The sequence below is a fragment of the Etheostoma cragini genome, chromosome 18, assembly GCF_013103735.1.
Source record: "Etheostoma cragini isolate CJK2018 chromosome 18, CSU_Ecrag_1.0, whole genome shotgun sequence".
Classification (NCBI taxonomy): Eukaryota; Metazoa; Chordata; class Actinopteri; order Perciformes; family Percidae; genus Etheostoma; species Etheostoma cragini.
This window is the reverse complement of record NC_048424.1, coordinates 5824032-5843154: the sequence shown is the minus strand read 5'-3', so window position 1 is coordinate 5843154 and position 19123 is coordinate 5824032. Positions and strand designations below refer to the sequence as shown.

Here is a 19123-nt window from a genome sequence, read left to right as displayed (position 1 = left end):
TCCTTGGAGAGGGTGTTAAGTTAGCAGCATTATGCAGCCTGGTTCAGAATGATTGTAATAAGTAACTAATGCAGTGGATGAAAAATCTATATCCACAACGTGCGACTTCCGGGGGTTGTTCAGGGTATTCCACTGGATGTCTTTCATTCAGATGGATTACTTTCCACTTTCATGTGTTGGCACTTCAAACTCCGGTGGATTTCTGAGGACTATGGTTAACTGCTTCTCAGATCTCTGCAGGGTAAATCCAGACAGCTAGCTAGACTATCTGTCCAATCAGAGTTTTCTGTTGCATGACTAACCTTTGAACGTACACGTTCCATCAAAACAAGTTCTTTCCCAAGGCTATTTTGCGGTGGAGCCATTGCTCCGTGTGGCGTGTAGGCTATTGTGATTAGTTTATGGAAATGCCAAGAAACCAGAGCATGTTTTCTTTCATTCCGGAATGCTGTGTGGACTAGCCAGACCCTCTTCAACAGCGCTGTGGAGGAAGGTCTGGGAATGCAAGACTAGTGCATGGACAACACTGAACTGAAATTAGGCATCTTGGGGAATGCAGCCTAGTGCAGCATACCATAGGGGGAAGCCCAGCATCACTACAGCTTTACAGGTCATCAATGCCAAGTCGGAGATTAGAACTGGACAAGGGTCCTGAAATGTCCGGGAGACTAAAGGTGAATTTCCACAGACTCCCCAGAACTGTTATTCCACCAAACAGAACTGTGAACGTCATACTGAAACTTCTCAGATAGGTAAAATCCTTCCTCATAGTATTTTATAAAGCTTATAAAATGCTCTGCAGGGTTTTGGCACCTGATAAACCTTCACATTAATGGATCTACTACTCAAACCAGCCGTGCTGGATCAGATCCCTGTGATCCTTGTTCTGTAACACCTTTTAAATCATGTCCACAATCACATTGCAAAACCACTCTTTGTTTTTTTTATTTATGAATTTAAATGGTAATCTGTGTGTAGGAAACGGGGGCTACTGCTCTGCTCCCAACTCACAGCCATACTGTGGGAAATGGTGAGGGCAAGCGAATATCCACTTTTTCTCCCTGGACTGTGGAGATAACACGCTGCTTATGGTCAGTGTGGGAACCTTAGGGTACTGTCTTCAAAAAAGGGTTTGATGTTTTTCTAAACACCTACAGTACATATGTGGAAGACATAAATGGATTAAAAGAGCGGTCCTCTTTGCCTCATGCTCTGTATTTGGATATAGTAGGCAGCGGCAGGACTTAACAATCGTGTGTGTTTGTGTGTGTGTGTGTGTTTTCAGAGTGTAACTGCCACGGCAAGGCGGAGGAGTGCTACTTCAATCAGACAGTAGCAGACCTGTCACTCAGCCTAAACATCCAAGGTCAAAACAGAGGGGGTGGAGTCTGTATTGGTTGCCGTGACAACACAGCTGGACTCAACTGTCAAACATGCGTTGATGGATTCTACAGACCCGGCGGGGTACGTCACATATGCACGCACCCGTGCCTTTTTGGGAATTTGTCGGTTGATTTAGTGTTAACTGTGTAAAAATGGTGTCTTGTTTTCTTCACACGGCCAGGTGAGCGCTGAGGAGGAGAAGCCCTGCATCCCCTGCTTGTGTGACTCACATGGTTCCATCAGCCAATCATGTGTCCCAGATTCAAGCCAGGCCACGCCCAGTATGCAAATACACTTTTTAATCTTTTTGTCTGTCCTTAATATCTATCAGTCTTGTTTTTTTTTTAGATATTATTCATGTTTGAACTAGTAGACACACATGTAGAGGTTTTTGGTAAATGCAAGCACAAATTGAATTCATTTTAAAGTGGTACTTCAATAACTCCAGACATTTCATCGATTCAGTCCTGCTTGATTTCCTGTGGGGTTGGGGTTAGTCAAGTTCAGCTGTTTGCACAGAAGCTTCTGTTATTGGAAACTGTCTATGACAGAACATAACTTCTATTTATATTAGAGATAATTTTACTCCTCTTTGTATTTTTACTGTTTGTCTATATGTCTTGAAAGAGGAGCTATTTTAGGTGCAGCCACTTCAAAGAGAAACCCACTGTTTCACTTGCGCTGTTATTTTTAAAAATGTGTGTGTTATTTTTAAAAATGTGTGTGTGTTTGTGTGTGTGTGTGTGTGTGTGTGTGTGTTTGTGTGTGTGTGTGTGTGTGTCTGTGTGTGTGTGTGTTTGTGTGTGTGTGTGTGTGTGTGTATGTGTGTGTGTTTTTTGTGTTTGGTTGACAGTTCAGCCAGCAGGGTCATGCTGGTGTAAGGAGGGTTTTGGGGGTCTGCAATGTGACAGGTGAGAGACACACATACGCACACGTACACACACACAGAACAAGAGACAGACACATAGTGACTGGTGAGCTGAACCTTTCAGCAATTGTCTGTTCCAATTAGTGTTTGGAAATTGCCAGAAAGTTTCCATTAAGATCTTTTATGATTTTCTAATATCACACCTTATTGTACCTTACACAATGGAACGATGTCACTGAATAATGGACATGGTACAAATGCCAGACATTTGATAAATTGCCTTGTTTTTTTTTGTTGTTTTTTTATTTTTTATTTTTCTGCATTGGACATTATTTTTTTTTTGATAACATATTTTACATAATTTAATCTCTAATGGACCTGATGCCCGCTCTCGTTTTTGCCAATAGTGAGGTTAAAATTGCTACCGGTGAATCAACAGAAATACAAACAACAAGAAAAGCTTTTTGTCTAACCTGTAAATCTGTCAACAAGTTGTTTAATCTTAAATTGTTAATTAATTACTTAATTTTATCTCTTATTGCTGTAATTACTTGTTTATTTTATCTCCTTTCCCACTGCAACGACTCCACTTGCCTGTGTGTTATTTAGGTTTAATGGAATCTAGTAATCTAATCTAAAAGCTGGTACAACATTTCCCCCAAATTTTTTAATGACCTGCCCTTAGATCAGGCCAGCAGCATAATCGTTGTCTTTAAAATCACTTCTTAAAATACCCTTTAATGGACTTAGCCTCGGCTCACCGTGTCTCTTAACTAGGGAGTTGTTTCTTTTATGCTTTAATTTCCTCTGAGATGACATGCACATCACCTGTGGTGTGCTGTCAGCTGTTTGCTGCACTAACTAAAGGCTCAGTGTCTGACTCAGAGACGGTTTGACCAGGATGGACGCGAAGGTTGTATTGACGTGGGAATTGACCCTCTGACCCTCTAATAACAGGAAGTCCTTTCTAATACTCACCTTCATCTTTTATTATTGATATTAAACTCATTTGTCTCCAGGTGCGCTGTTGGTTATATGGGCTACCCGTCCTGCCAGCGCTGTAACTGCAGTGTGGAAGGAAGCATCAACGATGACCCATGTGTAACACCCTGCGTGTGCAAGGTACACACACTCACACACTTTTATGCGCACAAATAATGGCAAGTACTCTGCGCTAACCTTTCTAGCCCTGTCATCATTATCTTCACCACATTAGCACTGCAATAACATGCTTTGTGCTCATAACGCCAGTTGGAGGGCAGCCCATGAACTTTGCTGCATCTCTCTTCTTTCTCCTTTCTTCTTTCCTGCAGGAAAATGTGGAGGGGGAAAACTGCGACCGCTGTAGACTGGGATTCTACAACCTCCAAGGGGACAATGGGCGTGGCTGCGAAAAGTGCTCCTGTATGGGTGTTTCCAGTCAGTGCTCTGCCTCCACATGGACCTATCACAATGTAGGCAATGTCACACACAAACACATGCACACATACACACGCACACATACATCACACACACACACATACACACACACGCACACACATTGTCTGAAGCAGAACTTGACGCCCAAAACGTCACTTGATTTTAATAAAAAATGTAGTTTGGGGAAAAAAACTTGTATGCATAAATATTGTATGTATTGTGATTTTTATAATCAATTCTTTTTCCTAGAATCAGCATTTTTTATTAATTTATTTTAACCAATGGTTCAACTAAATACTTGTTTGTACGGTACCGCTGACCCAGACTTTATCATATCCGTTTCCAACAAAACAGACCCAAATCAGAAAATGCAGAAGATAGAGGTCATGTTACTTACACCATTTTCTCTTACATACATATGCATACAATTAAGATATTCACTTCACTGATTAACCAATAGAAGTTTCTCCGATGACAGGAAAACTGCTCTTCTGCACTGGTGCGCCAGTTTGATAAACATACTATTAGGCACAGAATGCATCTGACACAAGGTGTGGAATAATAAATCCATCTCGCCCAGAGTTTTCTTAAAAGCACACGTTAAAATTGAATTACTTGCGTCTTTGTGCAGAAGTGAGTAGCAGTACGTTATTAAACAAAGACAAATCTTTACCAAATATACATTTAGGAGAGGACTAGACTGGAAAGACTTTGGATCAAGACAAGAGGTGAGGAGGAGGAAAGAGGTGAAAAGAAGAAAACAGTTTGTGACTGACAGGCGGGGTGGGAGAGGAGGGGAGAGGAGACGTTGACAGGATGACAGCTCTGATTTAGACACCGATAGTGCGTGTGCACGTACATCCGTGTGTGTGTGTGTTCGTGCGTGCATGCTCAAAAGGGGAAGCCAAGGTCAGGTTAATTGCAACGACAGATGTGTGTCTGGCTGTCTCTCTTTCTCACACACACACACACACACACACACACACACACACACACACACACACACACACACACACACACACACACAAAAAAATCTTTCCAGGTGGCAGTTGCCTCCCTTGCTGAAATGTGGCATACACTACTGGTCAAAAGTTTAGTGTCACTTACAAATTTCCATACCACTCCATTGTAGACAGAATACCAGCTGATCTGAGTGGGGGGGCTGATCTGTAGTGCAATATCTACATTGGCCATTATCAGCAACCATTCATCCATTGTTACAAAGGCACATTCTGTTTACTAATCTGACATTGGAGATCCCTTTTGCAATTATGTAAACACATAATGTAATCTGAAAACTGCTGCCCTGGTTAAAAAAAAACAATGCAACTGATCTGAGCTGGTATACTGTCTACAATGGAGTGCAATGGAAATTTCTAAGTGACCCCACACTTTTGACCGGTAGTGTATGCAAACCATTTTAAACATATCTTGAGTTTTATGTTTTTGTTAAAATGATAAAGATAAAAGATACCTCTTATTTTTGATGGGGTTGGACCTTAAATATCTTTGAATGTAGCATGTGAAGAATTCCTATAAGCTATACTGGCACCGCCACAACAATATACTGTTAAAGTTGTGAGTATTTGTTATAATTGACATGTTCAGTTATCAGTTTTGTTTTAATTTGGAACTTCAAAAATAAGGTGTTTAGGTTCAAAGAAGCAGTTGAATCATAAAATATTCTTAGTTAAGCATTAGAATACAAACACATTGAACACGTATGTTTAAATACTGTAAGTGTCGGTCTGTTGCTCACTTAATAAGTATAAAATACCACTAAGATGAACTTTAAGAACTTCATGTGCTAAATAGGGTTCAATAAGCTCGGTCTTAGAAGGCAGATCATTAGGCTTGTTAAAGCACAAACTAAGAGATCTCAAGTTAAGTTATGGAACAAGAGCAGCGTAGACAGTAAAGTGACACATCTATGGAAACAGCCAGTAGGTTGTTGGGTAGCAGGCAGCAGCAAAGCAAGAGCACCAGCTGGGCATTATGAGTAAAGCTGGTCAGACTATAAAGTCCATCCCCATTTAACATGACTGGTGACTGGCTTTAATAGGTTTGCTGTCAGATGCTGCTCATCTGCTGGCAATGACCACAACTTCTGTTCTCAACAAGCATTCATTTGAATTTAAGTTCTGTTTGAAACTTTGTGACTTTACTTTTAAAGTTACACTGTAATCCTTTCCAACATAAATTGTTCTCTTGATTACTATATTTTACATGTCTATGGGACTCACTTAACAACTCACCATAACAATAAGGTAAAGCTCACTCCTTGTTGCTGCAACAGGGAATAGAGTCCAATCTTGCCCCAACCCCTTTACATAATGACCATAACATTGTGTAATTCTCGTATATTACGCTGCACAATATCTGGGTGTTGAATTTTTAAACAGTTGCACATTTCTTTTCGTACTTTGAAATGAGACAGTAAACTATGGTCTACGTCTATTTATTCTGAATATCAACCTTCTCATGTCCATATAATGGTTTTCTCAGTAGATGGAGCTGCAAGTAAATCTTTAACTTCTTCTTCCTTGAATCTTGTTTTGTAGGAAACAACTCTGACAGGCTGGCACCTGCTTGGAGAAACAGGAGGAAGAGTGTGGTCCGTTCACAGACAGACACCTCCATATCTCAGCGTCCGACACTCAGACGTTGTGAGTGATCTTGGCTCGGCCTACTACTGGAACGCACCTGGACTATACCTGGGAAACAAGGTGGGATGCAGACACACTCATGCTGTTCATAAACTCTGCAATTAAACTCATAATGCTATTTTCACCAAGTCACAAAATGGAAATGGTTCAAACATTTGCTTTGAGACAATAATGCTTTACAGAAACCTTTACCACACATTTTGTGGCCGTACTCTTTTCGTCAGCTTTCATGTGTTAATGTTTGTAATTGTACGAGTTAAAGTCACAGTAATCAAGGATGGATTTTTTTTTTTTTGACTGGCCTAATTTTACTGTGACAGTTTTTTGTGTGTAGATTTTCCTCTACAGTTGAGACCCACACTGACAACTAGGGAATAGGAGGAGACATAGCAAATTATATTTAACTATCAGTTAATTACCCCTGTGATTGTGCCTGTACTTGTTGAACTAATGACAATTCATACCATTACAAAGTTATTTTACAGTTTTACATTTTGGTAAAAAAAAATACAGGCATAAAGTTTGAGTGGCTAGCAAATGTTGTCAGTGCATTGGATTAAAATACTAAGAATGCAGGATGAACAAAATAAGAGTAATGTGATACAGTGCACTAAATGCTGCCTCACAAATAACCATATAGTTGAATAACACCTCAACAACAATAATCTTCTCACACGTAATAGTTTCTTAGATCTTGTACTGGATTGTATTAGATGGGTCAGATGTTCCTGTTGTTGTTTCCTATAGCAAGCCTGTTTTGAATATACTGCATCTAGTGTAAAAAATGTCTACTAACATGTACTTATTCCCCAATAGTTTCCTGTATGAAACAATTTAAATTTTCAAATTTCAACTGTGGACTGTAACAGCGAGAGCACACTGGGCGCGTTAAGTGTCACGTAGCGTAGATACGTGCATGATCGTGCGTCTGGCCATTCACATTCATTCTCTCTCTCCTTCCAATAGAAAGAGACAGGCTGAGTGGGGAAAACTGTGGTAATTGGTGTGTGTGTGTGTGTTTGTGTGTGTGTGTGTGTGTGTGTGTGTCACTCTCTCTGTCCGTCCGTCAGTCTCCCGCCGTGTGCCTGATCGCATGTCTCGCTGTCAGAAATCAAGACAGCCAAAATCACCATGACCTTAGGTGTTTTTATTTTGAATGTATTTTTTTTTTTGTAAAGAATCCGGCTACACTGGGGTCTTCCTGTATGCGATTACCTGCCTAGGTTAGGTTAGGTTAGGTTCGCATCTCGTGCAAAAAAATAGAGGAGACACTGAAATTATCGCTGCAGCGAGCGGTCAGTGCGGACGCTACGCGCCTGTTGTAGCCGGACAGATTGGATAACATGGGCGCCAAAATAAAAACATTCAACACACTTATGCCCCTGGGGTGTTTTTCTGTTAGACTGCTAAGATGATGAGAAAGAAAACTTTTTTGCAGTTCTTTTTGTTATTCCAAAGGTGGCAACAGTCAGACCAGTCAAGGTCACAATAGTAAATCACTTGTGCAGTTTTGTTTTGTGTTGTTCCAACCTGATTACACTAAAAACACAAAAGTGAGCTGCAATCCCATGTGTGATCTGTCTATATGAGTACTTTACTGCTAACTGACTGTTTACATCTTAACCTTAACAGTTATGACCATTTTACAGTCCAATGACTACATTGACAAGAAAATAAATAAAAATAGTTAGGCTACATCATAAGTAGAGATGTTCCTCTTATACTGCCTAAAATGCTGGAATTGGTATCAGGAAGTACTGGAGTTTATGCTGCGATCCGATGCCACGTAATAAATCCCTAAAGAAAATCTATGTTAAAGTAGTTTATTAATGCTCTATTTCCGTTATAACCAACTGTCAAACTGGATGATAAACCAAAGTTCTCTTGCGTTCATTGTTTATGTTTCACAAAGACTTAAACCTAAAACAGACCGCCAACAAATATATAAATTCTATCACATCCGTACAGGGATATTAGTACACAGCTGTTAAAACATAATAAAATATATGACACACTGGTATCGGATCAGTACTGGGTATCAGCCGATACGCAGGTTCGAGTATCAGAATCGTATCAGGAAGCAAAAAATGGTATCGGACCATCTCTAATCATAAGGAAAGGCTTGAATATATAAACAGATCCAGTTTATGATCTAAAGGTATATCCCCGGGATGGAAGTCTGGTGAGAAATCATCCTGCTGGGATATTCACCTCGCTCCCAGCCCTGCATCTCTGCTCCTGCTAATGTTGACTGTTTAAATATACGCTGCGGTTTTCTGTGGGCACGATTACACTTTATCACTCTAGCTGGCAAATAGCTGCAGTCCATGTTTCTGAAGTCGAGTTGTTGCCCTACTACAACAACAGACTGACTGTGATGTTTGTCTGGGTGTCATGGCTTAGAGGAATATACCACAGAATTTCATTACTTTGCACCCTGCAGGCCAAGCTTGTCATCTTGCTTCTTTGTCTGATCCTCTATCCCTCCCTCCCTCTAACCATCCCTCCATCCTTGCTTTTTTTCATCGGTCTCCTTCTCCAACTCTCACTCAATCTCTACAGGACTCCTGTTTTTCACCTCCCTGTTCCTAAATCATCTCCCTATACTTCCCCCAAAGCTTTCTGCTCTCTCTCTTTCTGTATGTCTCCCTTACGCTTGCCTTGTGTCTCTCAGGGTAAACAGTGTTTCGCCTGTTGAACTCGATAATCAACTGTTTTTCTCTTAGCGCTCACACACCCAGTAACACACACACACACACACACACACACACACACACACACACACACACATGCGCACACACAAGCAGAAACATGTATTCTCATTCAAACACATACTCACACACACAAACCGTCAAACACACTCCCAGGCCTATATAAGTCAGATAATGATGTGTTTTGGGGGCATTAGGGACAGCGGAGCAGAACGCAATGCCTCCAAACATGGGAAACAAACAAATTACCAGTGTGTGTGTGTGTGTGTGTGTGTGTGTGTGTGTGTGTGTGTGTGTGTGTGTGTGTGTGTGTGTGTGCTTGCCTGCGTGCGTTCGTGCGTGCCTGCGTTTGTGTGTGTCATTGCTAGGAGCAGTGTGCGAGTACTGTATGAAAAAATGATTCTTTGCTTCAATCTCTGATTGTGTTACAGAGATAGATGCTTTGTGACTTGACTATGCAACTCTTTCACACAAACACACACACACACACACACACACACACACACACTGTGGTCCGTCATGTTAACATGTATCATTGGAAGTGACAGGCTGTGTCTTTAATGACAAGCTAGCAGGGGCTATATAAGAGTATGATGTGTGTGATAACGTTCTTAATTCTCATGCATGACCTCCTGTATCATTAATGCCACAGATGCTCATTGGCCCGCGTTTTGTGGATGCTCATTGGTCCAGAAGCATGTTCCTCTGATGCTCATTGGGTATTTTATCGCCTGTGTAGGTGCAGGGACTGCTCTTTCACAAGGATAACCATTACAATCATTAAAGCATGCTTTTGTTAAAAGAATGTTTCTGGTTTGTTTGGCAGTGGAGTGCAGATGAGTAGGAATCAGCATGAGGAGCCAAATATAAACTCAGAATGTTGCAAGTATGAGAGAGTAGTATTAGTTTAATAAAGATCTGCATTTTTAAAACTTGTTTTTAAGACGTTCTTCGTGAAAATAAATCTGTTACGTTTTGGGAATATCAGGAATAGTAGGTGGACACTTTTAATAGGCTCCAAAACTTAAACTGTCATACGTAAAGCGTCCTTAGTCAATATTTTATGTTAGAAATGGAATACACTATTATGTGTATGTTAAAAGGGGTCGGTCATGATGAGCATGCAGAATTTCATAATGAGCATGCAGAATTTCTTACCCAAATCTGCAGTTCCTCCCTGTTCCAAGGGTTTTAACATCTTTCAGCTAATAGTTTTTGAATTTGGTTGAGTGAACATTTTTTGACACAAAAATACTACTTGCACAACATTTGCTTTTGGAGCTTAGGATCGATTTGGGCAGTGAAATAGAAAATGAAGATAGACTATATTATCATTTGTTTTAAGCACTTTAAGGACTTCTTGTTCATGTTGGCCTTAAAGGGATATGCCAACATTTGTTGAAATAGGGCTTATGACAGTCTCCCCTAGCTGTAGATGGGTGGGCCAACACATTTTTGGCTCAGTGCAAGTAATTAGCAAGTAATTTTTTTTTTTAGATCACTAAAACAATGCATGCACAAAATATGCGTTGGCCCACCTATCTACAGCTAGGGGAGACAACGATAAGGCCTTTTTCAGTGAACTGTCGTATCCTTTTAAAATTTAAGTTTTGAAATGTATTCGTGCTAGCAACCGCGTGGAGGACGGGTGGGGATGGTGAGCCATCACCGAAGGCTAGCGTCACGTGGACGCGCCAACCGTGTTGTTGTCATTACTTAGAATTCCTCATGGGGGTGACAAAAACTAGAAGTAAAGAAATGTCAGCTATCAGCAACTTTGTCAGCCTTCAAAAGCAGTCAAATCTTAACCTCCTTGTATCCATGTTGTACCCAGATTTACTAACAAGTTCACAGTCAGATAAAAAGCCCCAAAACAAGGAATGCTCATCATTTGGAGAAAAAGTGTGACAGAGATGGAGAGAGTGACTACTGGGAGGTTCAAGGAGGGAGATGAAAGGATGATGGACGAACATGGAAAGAGGAGATGCATCCTTTGCTGACAGCTGGTGAAAGAATACTGAGAATATGTTGAAACTTGACAGACACACAAACACACAGCTCAGCTTGTGTTACATTTTATCCTAACTCTAACTCGGCCTCTACTTTTCCCATCGTTCTCGGACCATTTATTTTTATAGCCTTCCTTGTCTTCTATATTGTCCTGTGACAAAGAAGTAAAAGAAAATAATACTATAATTTAAGAGTAAAACTCGCTACAGTTGCAAACCTGGGGCAGAATAGTGTTTTGAAAAATGCTCCGGTTTCACCTTGGTTATAGAGGTTGACACCTCAAAGTTGTGATGAATGAAATCTGCCTCAAAAGTGTTTCTGTGAAAATACTTCTGTGAAACAAAATCCTCCCTTTTCTACAAATACAGCAAGCAGCTGAGCATTAACTATGTGTGTGGAAGAATTTGTACATAGTGCCACTCCTAATCGGGTCTTGATTGTATGGGATGGATTCCTCTTCCAATTTCCTCACTTTTCTGCTCTCCCTCTCTCTTCTTTAAAAAAGTGCCTTTTCAATCAATCACGTTGGATTTGGTCCAGTTTTTTTATCAACTAAATGATGTGGTGTCGCACATTTGTTTTCCTGAAAAATTTGGGCAAAACTCCACACAGCAATCATAGCTCAGAAAAAGAAAAGAAAACCATTACACCTTTTCATTTCTAGTCATAGAAACAAATGTAAATGGTAATTTCAATCCTGATTTACTTATGTTTTCATTACAAAACCATAATTTATATTAAAAAAAATAGAGTGAGAGTCTTGAAATTAAGACTATATTTCCTATCAACATTGTTACTTCCTGTTGCTTTTTCTGTAGACCATGAAATTGCATGAAAGTTGTTGACAGCTCTTGGTAACTGTTGAGATGTGTGAAGTAATCTATTAATAGAAGTGTAGATGAGTCCAGTTTGGTGCCATAAAGCTTCCATTATGCTGAGAAGCAATCACTTTCATGTCCTGACATATTCAACCTGTCCCACGGCAGTGGGTGAAGGTTGATGGGGTTTACAATCAAAGAACTTAGCATGATGTGGATGCTACAATGGCATGTGTGAGTCTGATCCCGGCCTCAGAGGTGGATCTGCACAGACTGTATTAAATATAGGGTATTAAATATAGGGTGTCATTTTGATTTGTTTGTTAATTCGAGTCTGATACACAGCAAAATGCTGGAGTTGACTTTCAAGATTCAGCGAGCCGTGGGATTGCAGAACAATAAATGATCGGCTGGAAGCAAATGAGTGAGCTGCTCTAAGTCATCTTCCTACATACACATACATAATCCGGCACACATCCACCTCAAAATTTGACAATATTGCTTTTTTCTTCTGTTTTTGTGGCACAGATATGTTTCTGTCCTGTTTCTGATGCGGACTGCAAGAAAAAGAGAATGCAGACTGAAACCTTGACCAAAGTGATTTTATCAAATCTTAATCAACACCTTGACCTGAACCTTACCATGAGTACATTAGGGCAAATTAATGCATGTGCACTACTGTATGTATGCGGCCGTGCAGATATATGTGTGTTGCTTTTATTTCTTCACGGTTGGATTATTGCAATTTATTGTACACTTGTTTGAACTAACCATCCATGGACAAATTGCAAGTTGTACAAAATGAAGCAGCAAGACTTTTGTCCAAGACCAGCAGGAGATTGCACATTACTCCCGTGCTTAAGGCTCTTCATTGGCTACCAATAGGTTTTAGAGTACATGTTAAAATTTTAATCACTACTTACAGAGCCTTGAATGGTCAAGCTCCCTCTTACATCCAGGATCTACTGCACGCCTACACTTCTGGTCGCTCTCTGAGGTCTTCAGGCCAAGACATTTTAATTGTCCTCAGAACACGTTTTGAAACCAGAGGTGATCGTGCCTTTTCTGTGGTGGCTCCAAGGCTCTGGAAGTCTCTCACTTTAGCCTTGAGAGCTTTGGATTCTGTGGAAACATTTTAAAAAACACCTGAAGACACATCTTTTTAGACAAGCTTTTAACTAGCATCATGGCTTACCATTTTATGTGTGGCTGTTTTATTTGTTTTGACTGTAAAGCACTTTGTGAAAGTCTGTGAAAGTTGCTTTATAAATAAAGTTTACTTACTTACTTACTATGCACAAGTGTCTAATCAAGAATATCATTAACGCTTCACCCCTCGCCACCACTATCCCCATAAGGCAGCAAAGTGAAAACAGTACCTCATTAAGTGACAGCCTGTAACCCCAAACCTTCATCTCAGGGCAAACCCCATGCAGAGCACCTCAAACGACCAGCTGACAACCGATCCGCCTCATTTCTATCTGCCAGCCCAAAAGCAAGTAGCCCCACAGCATGGAAGCAGGACCATCCAGCAGCTGCTTCTCTCGGTCTGGGGAAACTTTTGAGAAATACCACATCGTACAACCCTGTACAACCAGCCACCCAAAAACCACCAAGAAAGGAAAGAAGTTTCACTCCAGAGCATGTGTCAACTGTTGTTGGCATCCCTGCTCACATCCACTTGGTTTAAAGCAACACTTGAGAACTTATTGTAACTTAAAATAATGTTTCAGTGGTTATCAACTTGTAACAGGGTGAGCGGCACGTTTGCTGGCTCTGCGGCTCTCTGCTGGCAATAACCACACTATGCAAGTTTGCCAGATCTCGTAGCGGATCTGTAGTTCCAATGAACCATAATGGGACAATTACACTTTCAACCTGTAGGGCAGGGCTATTCAATTGGCGGCCCGCGGGCCACATGCGGCCCGGAAGCAACTGCCGAGTGTCCCAGCCCGTGGTCTGCCAAGCTAGCAACACGTAAACAATGCAGAGCGGGCTGTGCAGGTAGTAGCCTAGATTAGCCTACTGTCACAATGTCTTTCTCAACACTGAAACGTAAAATTGATAATGAAAACCGTCAGTTTAACCCTGGCTGGGCTGACAAATATTTGTTTATTTTACCGCCACATCCAAACGCCAAACCGATGTGTTTAATTTGTAATGAGTGCGTTGCAGTACTTAAAGATTACAATCTGCGCTGGCACCGCGTTGAGAAAAGCCAGACTTTCTGCACCAATTTCACTGAGGGATCTCAAGAGAGGGCTGCAAAAGTACAGTTTCTTTGCATTTTACAACCGGAGCAGTACTACCATGGTGCGGTCATTCACACCCCAAGAGAGAGCTACCGCAGCATTGCTTCATGTTTCCTGGATATTGGCAAAAAATAAAAGGCCATTCACAGACTTTGAAACCGCACAACTGGCGATTTAGTATTTGGGAAAATTTCAGTTTTTTTTAAAGAAATGGTCTGGATGTGAAGCGTGTGTGCATGCTTGTGACAGATGGGGCTCCATCCATGACAGGAAAAATGAATGGTTTGGCAGCACGTTGTCCGCTGTTGCACCTTAGGGGATCTCTTTACACTGTATTGTGCATCAGTTGGTGTTATGCACAAAACTAAGCGATCAAAACGACAATGGACAGCGTGATGGCCACAATTAATTTTATTCTCTCCATATCAAGCCGCCAGCACCGCTTATTCTGCATGCTGCTGTCAGAAATGTCCGATGAAATGACTGGCCCAGCTAACCTTATTGGTTTGAAAATCTGGCCCAACTGAATTTGTAATTGAATAGCCCTGCTGTAGGGGGTCCAAAGTTTAGTTACTTAGTGTTGCTTTAAAGTAATCAGGGCCTAGTTTCCCAAAAACAAATCTTCGGAAGCTTTAGAGGAATTTCTCTGAAGCAATATCATTTTTTACACTTAAAAAGGATTGTAGATGAATGAGTGCCTTTTTAGAAGCTCAAGAACCTGCAGAACCCCAAACGTTATTTAAAAACGTTTTTTAGTATTTTTAGTTTTTGTTCATTGAACACTGATGTTCTTTAAGTGACATTTGAAGTAAACTGAGTGAAAGTTGTTTGTGAAATGGTGCCCAGAACTAAGATGGGAAACACACACTTAAACTCACACACCTACTTTACTGGTCATATGTACATTACCAAGTTGGTAGACCAATGCTGTCTCCAAGTCATTTCCAAGAGCAATCATGGATGCCATGGGTAGGAAACAACCCTATGATCACTGTGTTCCTTTAAACCAGGAGAAAGTCTGAATGCACAATTTGCCTCAAGGGTACTGCACCCATCTCCCACCAAAAAGGCATCACAACCCTTAAAAAAATATTCAGCACAGAAACTGTCTGCGTGCGTTTGTGTGTATGTGTGTGTATAACCGGTAGAAAAACAGAGTGAAAACTCACAATACCAGTTGCACACAACCAAAGGCCACCTAGGTAGGTGTGTGTTTATATTTCTAAGTTCTGTATATATGTGTGTATGTCTTTGTTTCAGTGGGTGTTTTGTGTGTGCCAGTGTGTGTAATTTTAGTGGAGTTTGTTTTCTGAAGCTTTTGTAGTCATGTCATTTTGCAATCTGGTTTTCATTTCCTGAAGGATGATTTCCTTTGTCCCCCCCTCTCCCTCCGTCCAATCTCCTGAAGAGAGCGTTGGTTCCTTTTGTACTCCGAGATTTGACAGGAAACAGGCATGAGAATGCAGATTGGCACTGAACATTTCTCTGAAGAAACTAGCATGTGGTCGTCACAAAAGACAGTTGCATACTAATAGCTTTCAGTTTAAGTAATGCCATGACTCCCCACAATCAGAAATTTGTTTCATGTAGTCACTGTACTTCAATCAGAACAATAACAGCAGTTTAGTGACATCATCCAGTAGCATGGGATTAGTGGAGTTATTGTTTTCACCACAATTGCAGTCAGCTTCCTCCAGTTAGGATTCCTTCAGTGGCTCAGGAGGTTTTTACCCAATTAGCTGCAGAAAAGTAAACCAGACCTGGCATCTCATTTATAAAACTGTGTGTAGGATCCTTAATAAAAGTGTACGTACGTACCTTTTCCCGCTGGAAACAGAGAGTGGTGATGACCTGCATTTGGACCTTAATGGCACGGTTCTGGCGCGTTGCCCTTTCTACTGGACCCAGTTCAGTACATAGATCCAATTCATCGGCATATTAGCCAGTCATTGTCATGGTCCCTGAAGTCTCTTTCTCTTCTGATTCTTCCATTTGGGGTCAGTCCTCCTGCAGAGCCAGCAGTGCCATCATGCAGCATTACGCACAGGGGCCACTGCAGTTTGTTTACAACAGTTAAAGTGATTGTTACAACTTTGGCAAAATCACAGCATCGACTAGTGGTAATCAGTGTTTCTCCAACGGTTTTTGGAAAAAAAAGGACGTCCCGGATTGGATGCAGCTAACGTTGTTCAGTTTGTTTCCCAGATAACTTAAGATCCAGACGTCCGATGACTAAAATTCTTTAACCGTTCAAAATGTTTAGTTAATAAAAAACAAGATCTACAAAGTGTACTTTTAGGCAGGTCCCGCCCTACGAAGCAGCCCGATTGGTTGGGGTTAGGCATTCACCTTGAGTAGTTAAGGTTAGGATAGCCAACTGGTCATGGATAGGACCTGAACAAGTCGGATTCCGTTACCTTACGTAAGCATAGACGCCTGGCCAATAGTAGCTTGTGAATGCTATTGGATGGTGGGTCTTGCCTAGAAGTTGCGTGGGTTCCATAATAATACCCAAAAGAGTTGATATGCCATTGACAAGCAACCTTATGTAACAAACCGTTACCTTGATGAAAATTATCAATATCATTATTTCATTTGGTATAATGTTATGTATTCAACTCAACAAAGTATATATCAGTTCTAGTCAATTTTCAACGTTTTAATGCAAGTACATTACATACTGCACCTCTACAATATGTTAGTCCTGTGGTAGAGCTCCAGAGTGTCAGTAAACATAATGTACACTAAACATGTCTTCAGCTTGGACTCTGTCAGTAATTTCAGCAACTTATAACAGTGATTTGTGTGAGGTAGGAAAGTTAGAGGGAATGCTTGGTTTGTAAGTCTCTTGTTATTTTTTCTGACAGCTGTTTTAACATATGTTAAAGTCTATGTATCCCCCCCCCCCCCTTAAAAAAACAACAACTCTTGCCCAAATCTATTTTCCAACTTGTTTCACACATTTTTCTATGACAATCATGCTCTCCAAATAAAGTAAAACTGTAGCGGAAATGTGACCTTTTTAGTATAACAACAGTATTAAAATCAGGTTGGACTAACACTTGTAGTTCATTAAAATGCTCTGACACGGTTATTTAAAGTTTTGGAAAAGTGATATTACATCAGGGCTCTGGTGGGAACCCTGGAGGAGAACTGAGTTAATAATGACTCATTTTCACACCTCTTCTCACTCTCTCTTTTCTCTCTTTTCCTCTCTTATTTAATCCTTGTTTTGTCTGTCTCTCTCTTACTGTACTGCTGCACTTTATCCCATAGTTTGTTTCTCTCTCCTCTTTGTTGTTCGCCTCCTCTCTACCTAAATTCTCTTATTTCCAGTGTCTGAGTTACTCTTCCTCTACTTCTCTTTTCACTCTAATTGAGAAACAGTAGGAAAGAGAATTGTAGATAGTATGTCACTGAAATGTTCATCAGTATTTTAGGTCTTTAGGTTTTACTTCAGTAAATATTACTGTTGTGACGTGACCATAAACAAAAAGGTTGACTTTAATGAGGATTATGTCACCTTGATTAGGGTTTTAAGAGAGAGGATTATGTCTCGGTGCTCTCTTCTGGCCACTGATAAAGTAAATAACTGGCTTATGGAGCTCTGACTGAAGTCTTTCATAGCTGTGTGGCTGAGTGTTTTTGTTCCTTCGTTTCTACTACGGATAATTATCCTCTCTTCTCCCATAATTTTCCTCTCCTGCTATGCTATTCTTTTGGTCTTTCCTGTCTTTTTATTTCCAATCCCCCAAGGTGGAGATGGGTCATCATGTTGCCATGACAAAAGCTTTCATTATTGTACAGGTTGAGTGGATGGCGTCAGAGAATTATTTTTTCTGAGACAGAAATGTCAACAATTTCAAAAGAAGGTAAATTGCTAAACTCTGTGCAAAGTGCTAAGTAATATTTTTTCAAGCTTTGAATGCAAAACCAGGATACAGCAATTTAATCAACTTTTTAGTACAGGACCTCTTTGCACAAGTGGATAAATTAAAGGTCCCGTATTTTAAAAAGTCTTTTTTTTTATTATAAAGCGCATCTAGGTGCTCAATTGATTGAGTGATATATATAAATACTGTAAAGGTATCACCGCAGAGAAATGCATAAAGCCTGTGTTCAGAAACGGAGCCTTTAAACGGACTGATTTGTTTCTGTGTACGAGATAAATGCGACTCCATACTGGAGTACAGATAAGCTAATGGTGAAGGAGGTCGAGCAGCACAAACGTCTGATATGCGTAGGCTGTGTAGTGTGGGTTTAAACTACGATTTTACTGTCCAAATCAGCAAATGGGGTTAGATGGAGAATAAGTATTAGTCAATAAAACGTCCACCCAACTACACCTCCATTCCTGCTGTCGTGTGTATGTGTGTGTGTATTTTCAGTCAGCTGTGAAATGGGCGATTCCTCCTCCCGGTTTAAGAACCGAGGGTAATGATGTCGAATGGGAGAGGTTTATAGAGGCATTAAGTCCACCTCTTACTCCCTCTCTCTCTCTCTCTCTCTCTGTCTTTCTGTCTCTGGCTCTCTTTCTTCGTCCCTCTCCCCCTCTTCCTCATTGTCCCCCTCTCTCTGTTTTTATGGTGGCATTATTATTTCGCTCTCCCACCCATTAATGTTGAGGTTGGAGCAGAATAATAAATTTCAGGATCATGCCGACGCAGCGTTTCTCCACCTGAAGCTCATTCTGTGGACTCGACAGAAACACTGCACTGAAACATACAAGACAACAAAGATAGTGGCATATTCTTGTTCTCCTTACTTTAAAAAAATATTATTTACATTACATTATACACATTATATACACTGCACTGAAACAAACAAGACAACAAAGATAGTGGCATATTTTTGTTCTCCTTACTTTAAAAAAATATTATTTAAATTACATTATACACATTATATACACTGCACTGAAGCAAACAAGACAACAAAGATTGTGGCATATTCTTGTTCTCCTTACTTTTGATGTATTATGTATTAAAATGTATATACT

General features: G+C 40.5%; 1 protein-coding gene across 1 annotated transcript in view; it reads left to right on the top strand.

The window, feature by feature from the left end:
* The window catches only part of lama2 (laminin, alpha 2), a 175788-nt gene that overhangs the window by 60902 nt on the left and 95763 nt on the right, over positions 1-19123 (top strand). Inside the window, exons 9-17 of the mRNA XM_034900777.1 lie at positions 1286-1464; positions 1565-1664; positions 2237-2294; positions 3271-3373; positions 3565-3705; positions 6232-6396; positions 6561-6567; positions 7088-7090; positions 10961-10983. Coding sequence (XP_034756668.1) covers positions 1286-1464; positions 1565-1664; positions 2237-2294; positions 3271-3373; positions 3565-3705; positions 6232-6396; positions 6561-6567; positions 7088-7090; positions 10961-10983 — 779 coding nt within the window. The remainder of the gene's footprint in view (positions 1-1285; positions 1465-1564; positions 1665-2236; positions 2295-3270; positions 3374-3564; positions 3706-6231; positions 6397-6560; positions 6568-7087; positions 7091-10960; positions 10984-19123) is intronic.